This window comes from Haliaeetus leucocephalus, unplaced genomic scaffold (genome assembly GCF_000737465.1).
Source record: "Haliaeetus leucocephalus isolate CR32 unplaced genomic scaffold, Haliaeetus_leucocephalus-4.0 Scaffold351, whole genome shotgun sequence".
In the NCBI taxonomy this organism is placed as follows: Eukaryota; Metazoa; Chordata; class Aves; order Accipitriformes; family Accipitridae; genus Haliaeetus; species Haliaeetus leucocephalus.
The window spans coordinates 3,461,279-3,469,480 of NW_010972787.1; the positions used below are offsets into that span (position 1 = coordinate 3,461,279).

At 42.8% G+C, this 8,202-nt stretch overlaps 2 protein-coding genes across 2 annotated transcripts in view; both read right to left on the reverse strand.

Annotated features, from left to right (window-relative positions):
• MIPEP (mitochondrial intermediate peptidase) overlaps positions 1 to 508 on the reverse strand; it is a 79,183-nt gene extending 78,675 nt beyond the window's left edge. The window contains exons 1-2 of the mRNA XM_010572798.1: positions 417 to 508; positions 197 to 287 (exon numbers count right to left, since the gene is read on the reverse strand). Of these exons, the coding sequence (XP_010571100.1) occupies positions 197 to 287; positions 417 to 508 (183 nt within the window). The remainder of the gene's footprint in view (positions 1 to 196; positions 288 to 416) is intronic.
• A 1,367-nt stretch (positions 509 to 1,875) lies between these two features.
• On the reverse strand, positions 1,876 to 7,235 carry LOC104835022 (complement C1q and tumor necrosis factor-related protein 9A-like). Its single transcript, XM_010572799.1, has 3 exons — positions 7,070 to 7,235; positions 4,244 to 4,306; positions 1,876 to 2,699 (listed from the first exon to the last, which is right to left on the reverse strand). Exons 1-3 carry the CDS (start codon positions 7,233 to 7,235, stop codon positions 1,876 to 1,878), a joined length of 1,053 nt encoding a protein of 350 aa, XP_010571101.1.
• Positions 7,236 to 8,202: the final 967 nt, after the last annotated feature.

Here is an 8,202-nt window from a genome sequence, read left to right on the forward strand (position 1 = left end):
GCCCGGCTCCTTCCCGCCCGGCCCCGGCTCTCCGAGGCGGAGGGCACCGCCGCGGGCCGCTGTGGGCCGCCCGGGACTGGGCCTGCCCTGCTGGGAAGGGAAGGGAAGGGGAAGGGAAAAAGAAGGGAAGGGGAAGGGCTCTGCCGCGGGCCTGGCGGGCGCCGGGGCGGTGGTGAGAGGAGGGGCCTCTGCTGACTGAAATGTCTCCGACGTGTTTGCCACTTAAACCCGTTTTAAAGCGGTTTTTTGGTCTAGAAGCTTCTTTGACACGAACTTCTGGCCTGTGGCTTACCGGGAAAAAAATCTCTTACTGAAAAATTCACATCACCCTTCCCTCGGCCTTAGAGCCCGGCTATCCCCCTCACTGTAATTCACCTGACATGAGAAGTGTGGCCGTTTTTCCTGAAGAAACCCACCTCAGCGTGTTCGTTTTCGGGGCCCGTGATCCGTACTCGGGGTTCAACACCCGTGGGGACGTGTCCACGTTTCCTTGCCCCCCCGGCAGCATTAGGGGTGATGGGAAGCCAGGCCTCGTGCTCCTACGCTGCATTTGGGCTGAATTTCGTGTTGCTGGCCCGTGTTGGTTGGCATCTCTGCTTTATGCTCTTTTAAGGGCAGGGAGTGAGACCAGCATCTTTTGTTATGTTTTTGAGTTTTAGGGGAAAAGGGGAAAAAAGAGGGGGAAAAAAATCTGAGAAAATTCACAGAAATATCTCTTGATCAGTGCTCCACTGTGTCTGCTTCAGTGTTGATTAAAGATTATCCTTCATTTGGAAGAATTTGATTTGCACCAGCTAATTCTGAAGTACAGCAACATTATGCTGTGTTTTTCCACCAGCATTGAATATCTGCCCACGTTAGAGAATCCACATGGCATTTCCTCCTATCACTCCATTTCACTCTATTTCAGACCTTTGGCTACACAAAGAGCAATGCAGCATATTTAAAAGCTGTAAAATCTGCCCAGCTGCAACAAAAGAGCAAGCAGCTCCTGTGGAGGTATCAAACTACGCCAATGCCAAGTTTTAAAATTATTTTTAAATGGTTGGATACAAACTAACCAAATTTCAAGTCCATCTACATGTGCCACCTAGAAAGATAAAAACTGGCTTGGAAATAACTGCTGCTTAATGTTTATACAAGATGGCAGGGACCCACATGTCATAATTCCAGAACTTGAAATTTTATCTTTTATTTCACCGCACTTTCTTTTAAAACATTTGTCCTTCAGAACTGGTGTACGCACCCCTGTATAGCTACAGTAAGTCACCAAACCAGTAATGTGTCAAGGCCAGCACGACAGATCCTTAAAAGTTGTCCTCTCTTGTGCAGAAGCCGTTCCTGAAACCAACTGTCCTGCAACTGCAGCCATGAAAACTGTTTATGCGTATTAGGAATTTTTTTTATTTTGAGTTTTAAAAAACAAAGCTGACAACGGTAGATTAGGACAGCTTAATAAATATATACCTGGTACCTTGCGACTGGGACAAGGCAGCATTCAATTCAAACCTCTTCTGAGTATGGCTCTGAAACCTCGAGCTCTGTTTTAGCAGCTGATAATGAAAACTTCAGCACAGTAAGTTGTGCAATGAGCAGTTGTGTGCGTAATGAGGCCTGGTTTCCTACAGATACAAGTAGTGTGATCCTATACCTTCCCACTGTGATGACTTCAGTAAAAAAAAAAAAATAAAAAAAAATTACTCAACTTTTAGGGAGATGCCTAGCCGGTCCCAACCTGCCCTGCAGTCCTACATCTCCCTTTCAGCCCTAGGCGTACCTCCCTGGATGATTTCTGTTTTCTGTTGAATCCAGTAGAAACTGCCCGGCAGATAACAACTTTATTAGGGAGGGCTGAAGGACACGGACGTACAGCATTCATGGATAACGTGGAGTTAACGTGTCGGGCGATGGCAGTGGCTCCAGCGGGTCAGAGGTGCTGAACAGGAGGAACCCAGAGAAGGTCGTATCATCATCCGCATCTGCAAACAGCCCATTGAAGGTCTCTCCTTGGTGAGCCTGCAGCCACACCTCATCTCCTCCCTGTAGCTCGAGGATGGCGGCTCCCGAGGCCTGGTCCTCTCCACTCTGGTATCTGTCCACCGTGTGCAGCATCTTGATGCCATTTTTAACTAGAGCTACTCGGACATTCCTTGAGTAGACAGTGATGTGGTAGGTGAAATAGTAAACACCGGGGTATTTGCAGGTGAATTTGCCAGTAACTGAGTTGTAGTCATTTAGACTATTATACAGCACCTTGTCAAACTTGATTGGGCGATTCGGGGGGGGAAATTTGGTGGCGATTGTAAGGCCGACACTGAAAGCACTCTTTGGCAGGACTGCTGGGGGACCTACGTTCCCCTTATCTCCTCTGTCTCCTTTCAAGCCTCTTTCCCCCTGAACTCCTGGATTACCCTGTGGCCCCAGATCTCCAGTATTACCTTTAGGACCTGGATTACCTGTCAGGCCAATTGGCCCTGGGAAACCAACTCTTCCAGGATGGCCAATTTCACCCTTTGTCCCTTTTGGACCTATGGGCCCAATGTCTCCTTTTAACCCCTTGTGTCCTTGCAGTCCCAGCTCTCCCTTCTGACCTTTGTAACCCACTGACCCTATAATTCCTTTTGGTCCCAGTTTCCCAGGTCGTCCTCTTTCTCCTTTATCTCCTTTGTTCCCTTTCTCTTCAACAGTCCCATTGGCCCCTAAATGAAAAAAAAAGGACAAAAAAAAAAAGGATACATTGTGATCTTCCACTGGATTAGTGGGGCACAAGATGAGTTTCAGCACAAAGACATGTGTGTGTAGGTGTGTGTCACCAGTGTACACGCTGTGCTCACTGTACATACAATTTCTCATACGTTTAAGTGCAGAATAAGCATAACATCTGAAGAAGCTGCTATTGTGTTAGAAAACGGGTGCTCTGGCTGAGAGCAGCAAGAATAAACTCAAAGAAAGGACAGTGTGATTTGTCTACAGGCTGATGGTAGCACTGACAGCTCACATCATCTCAAGCACAAGCAGCATCTGTCCAAACACTTGTTTTCAGCCTTTGATATACAAAATGGGGGAGATGATGGTTCACAATTTAATCAGAGGAAGGTCCTATTAAGCCTTTGAAAATTCTCTGATTGCTGCACAAGGGTTTGAAGATGAAGTTCTCATTAATTGAAGGGCATGTTAGCAGTTGATAGAAGATACCATAATGATCATATACTCTATCAATCAGGAAAAGAAGCTGATAATTTCTGCATAAGAGCCTCTGGCTTCTGATGTTAGGAATGATGCTGTACTTACAGTTTACTATTCTCAATTTACAACTGAGAGTATTTAACAGCAGCAATGAACTGAAAACAAGTGAGATTGTATGGTGAGCCTCTGCGAAAAGCAGCATGGGTCCATCAGGACAAGAACACAAGTAAAGAAGGTAGCTTTGGTAATTTTAAACAACAGTTGTGGCCTCATGTCTCATGCTCATTCCAGGACTGGGGTCATTTCTAATAGACTGGAGAAAAGTCTGAGGGGTGTAGAGCAGCTTGTAAATACTCCCATGCAATGCATATACTGTATGTTATTTCTCAGGGTCAACTTCAGGATTTTGGAGAACCTGGACGCTGTCTTTGGCAGGCTTCCATGCTTTTGGATATATACATTGTCTGTGTACAGCTGGTCTAAGGATGAAAAAGTCCAGCATCTCGGAGTTATTGAATTTGTGCAGAATGATGTGATGCCACTTGCACGATGGCTGACTCCCTGCTTTTATGCACAAGTCACTCTGCACATGTACATCCATCTGACACAGGAGACGTGCTGTGTATGCATAGGTTGGTTAAACAGGTGAAGTATACAGGATCTACTGTATTTTTAGGTATATAACTTGTGTCTGCTACAGTTTCTTTTAAAAGTTCCTTTCCCTGAAGTTGCATACATAGCTACAGGAGCCTCACTTTCCTGAGGTCGCTGCAGATGTGGTGTCTTCCTCAGCAGCTGGCAAAAGGATCAGGGAAAGATAGGATAACAGGCTGAGTGAAGAAGTTGTAGGGCATCAGAGGCAGCGGGATAATTGGAGGTGGCAAATTTCTCTTGTATTGTCAGCATATGTGTGCAGCCTCTACTACTTCTGGAAAAGGGTTTTTAACCTTTATGGTACTTCTGCTACAGCTAGAATGTATGGCATGTCCAGTGCTCACAAACACAAGGACATGACAGTTGATAGACAAAGAATAAATTGAAACACTTCTTCTCTGACCTCGTTCGCCTTTCTCTCCATTTGCACCATCTTTTCCTGGACTGCCAGGAAGTCCTGCTTCGCCTAGTACAGAAGAGACAAACAGATTTTCATTAAACAATTAAATTACCAGAAAACTTGGGATATAATCCTTCTCTAATCCTTCCTCTTCAAGCCTGGCTAAACAGTGACGTGAAGAGTTATCTTATTCCTGACTTTTAGTGCGTGCCACTCCTGGTACTTTTATCTTACAGAGAGATTGACAGAGAGCACAGAAACTCAGCCTGAGGACAGTGGGTTTTTGAGACAGAGGGAATCCTTGGCATAAAGAGGTGGGTTATTGAGATATGTAGAAGAGCTACAAGCTGGTCAGGACCACCAATGTGAAAACCTCTTGTCCTTTTGTTGCCTCCATCCATGGAAGATACCAGCAGGAAAATGAATGAGGAAGCCATATTCAGCAAGAAGATTTGCAGGGCGAGGAAGCCTAGTAGCGAAACAATCGTAAACTCTCCTCTAAAGAAGAGACATCTGCAGGGGTTTGGCCAATGGTAATGAAACATTACAGCGGAATAATGTTGCCTGTAGATCTGAGGAAGTCATTCACACTCTTGATCCCTGTATCTAGCATGACATGAACTTTCCACTGCTCTAAAGAGAGCAATTATAGAAGTCATTTTTATAGTAACATCACAGGTGACCAAGAGGTGTGTGATCGAATACCTGAATTTACATCCAGAACACAACAGAAGAAAAAAGAATTGGCAGTTTGGATATAACCATATTCCAAGAGTAGCTCTCTGGCCATACAGACAGAAGAACAGTTCTTTAGCAGTTTTCTGCGCAATGGGCACAGTCCAGCATCTGCTGAAATTTCATTGACTTGGTAAGGAACAAAACTAAGTCTCACGTATTTAACTGCAAAGTTGTGTGTACGTACAATATAAACATACCATCTAATAGTACAGTCATCCCAATTTGTTCAAACAACAAATAATCAGTATAGTCATCGTAATAGCTTAATTTAGGAAAGAAAGTTGGGAACTTTATCATAAACCAGTGATATCATGTGATAACTCACTGGAGTAAAGTGAGGGCCTTTATAAGATAAATGAAAATAAGTAAGCTCTAGATTTTCCATTTTTCAGACTTGCCTGGACCCCTGCATATAGAAGAAGAAGGCAGTTAATTGTATGTGCCTATTAAGAAGCTAATGGAGTTTTTTTGTTTGTTTCTAGATTTTAAAAGGTTCTGGTTTTAGACAGGCTAGGGCACTGAAAGCTGGAGCACTTAAGTTGTTGCTTGACAGACAACTCTAAATCATTTTATAAACAAAAGAGTTCAAAATAACTCTTTAGCAATCACTGAGGTAAATATGTAAGTGGGTAGACTTGTCTTTCAGTGGTCCAGGGCAGGCCATAAGCAGTGAATAACTCCTCATTGCCCAAATTATAAGTGCTGGTTATTCAGCTGATCTAGTTTACTATATAGCCACACAAACAGTTGTGGGGCATGAGAGAGAAGAGTCTAGTGGGAGGAAGAGGATCTGGTAGAGGATCCTGCCTATGCTAGCGTAGCCATCAAAGAACCACACATCAAACTACACCTTCAACACTGATTCTGCAGCGTACGCTGTTTGCGGAGGCATATACTTTTCTGGTGGAGCACGTGATTCATTAGCTTAGCAACCTAGTCTGTTAAAGGCAGACATTTCCACTAGCTTGAAAGACATAGTAAAACACTTCAGCACATGTTAAGTTAATTTCTTTTAGACTGTTGACCTCAGTATGGTTTAGGTACTAGATTATATACTCCACTGAAAAAAGCTGTGATTCACAATCCTTAGATCAGCACTCGGTAGAAGGGTTTATCTGATAAGTACAAGTTTGATCTGGATTGATTTGTGTGGCTGAGTTAGCCAGGCCCACAATAACAGTGTTTGTGACAGCTTTATGTATTAAGACATAATGCCACCTGCATGATGCCACACAATAGCTGACCTAACATAAAGCCTGTTGGGGAAAAGTTCCCCCCCAGAATTTTGTGCAAAAATTTGAAGCAGCAGATTTGCACTTGTCCCGTGCTTTGCATTCTGGGGTTGTGACACTTCAGATGAAGTGTTCTATGTCCACATGCCCACAGATTTATCACCTTGTGCAACCCTGGCCTTGATATTCCAGCATGGATGCAAGGGCCATCGTTATCCTGAGGCTTAAAGTACTATGGGAATTACCAGCTTTAGGATGCTGAGAAGATTACCTCTGTCTTCCATATCACACACAAATCTCAATTATAGCCTGTTAGAGCAGACATGAATCCTACACTGTTTTCAACAGTCTGCATTTCTGAACTTCCCTCTAGTGGCCCTTGAGTTGCAGCAAGGAGGCACACTCAGAAGCAAGTCCTACAAATGTAAAATTTAGATAAGAAAGAGAAATCTTACTGCTGCACACTTCTTATTACACTGAACAAGTTGTTGGGTTTTTTTTTTTTACTGGGCTTGAAGCTCTTTACAGAAATACAGTTGCTATCTTAGAGATGTAGGAGTAGGTTTACAGGCTTTAAAATTTTCAAATAGACATGAAAATATTCCCAAAATAGAAGGTAAAGTCTTTCTTCTTTTGTTTTTATCCTATGGACCTGACCCCTCCATAGTATTAGCTATCTTGCTTTCATTATTAGGTCTTTCTTTAGATTTCCTTCTTCAAACAAGTAAATGACAAGTGTCTGAAATGTTTTCTGAAGGCTAGGCAGAATAATCCCATTAATGCCAAGTTACTACAGACAACTTTGGGAACTAATGGCATTGCATTTGATACATGAAATCATTTATTCTGAACATAGTACCTGTATCTCCCTTGTCGCCTTTTGAACCGTCACGTCCATCACGACCAGGTATGCCATTGTGCCCAGGATTGCCAGGGATGCCAGGATACCCTTGGGTACAGATGTCCTGGGTTTGTGGTTTTGCTGTGCTGACTACAATAGCCAGCAGTATAATCCAGCTTTTCATTCTTTAGATAGGTTATATGATTTTGGCTGAAAGATTTAAGAAAGCAAAAGTACATCTGCCTAAGTCTACCTTAGAAGGGGATGCAGGGTGGGAGAGGGAGGAAAAAAAGGAAATGGGTTTTCACCACATCTATTGTTTTGTTTTGTTTTATTTATAGGTCTCTATATAGCATTAAGCACAGTCCTGGAGACTACTGAGTGCCATTTCAAATAATAATTTAATGGGAATATCAGCCATAGTGTCATTAACATTTGAAACATTGACTCAGCTTTACACAATTTAAAATATTCCTTAATTCCCTATGATTTGGAGCATCAGGTTCTGTTTCGTATTTTCTTATGCAACATGACTTGTGGAAATAAATGACTTTGCAAAGGGAAATTTTGATGCAAGTAGATGGTGAGCAGCTGAAAGTCACAAAAGCTCTGGGGAGGTTTAGAGCTACCTTTGATGTCCTCAGGATCTAGCCAGCAAACAAGAAAACAACAACTCAGTGCATCTCATAGAGTTTCACACTGTTCAGTTTAAACCATGAGTGCATTGACAAAGCCCAGATTTCATGGATTTGGCTGAACTTAACCCAAATTTCAAGATTGTAATAAAAAGGCAACTTGGGCAAAAGTGATAATCCCCCCCCCAGCAATTACAGCAAGGAACATAGAGTTGCAGCAGCTATATGCTGAAGAAATTCTAGTGACTTGTCTTATTCCAACCAAAACTCTGAAACCCCAATGTCTGGCAAGTCTACAAGGAAGTGTGCTAATAAAAATGTTGTTGCTGTCCTAAGCCCAAATCGACAGTTAAAATTTAAGGTCTTGGGGATGATTCAGGTAGGACCAGTGATCCTGCATTCATACACAAGGATTCATACAATGTCCTGTTTCTCCAAAGTTTTATGAGTGTTGGTCATTAATAACCCAGTATCTATCTAACAGCTTCTTAAGGGAAAAATAATATAATTGAGCTA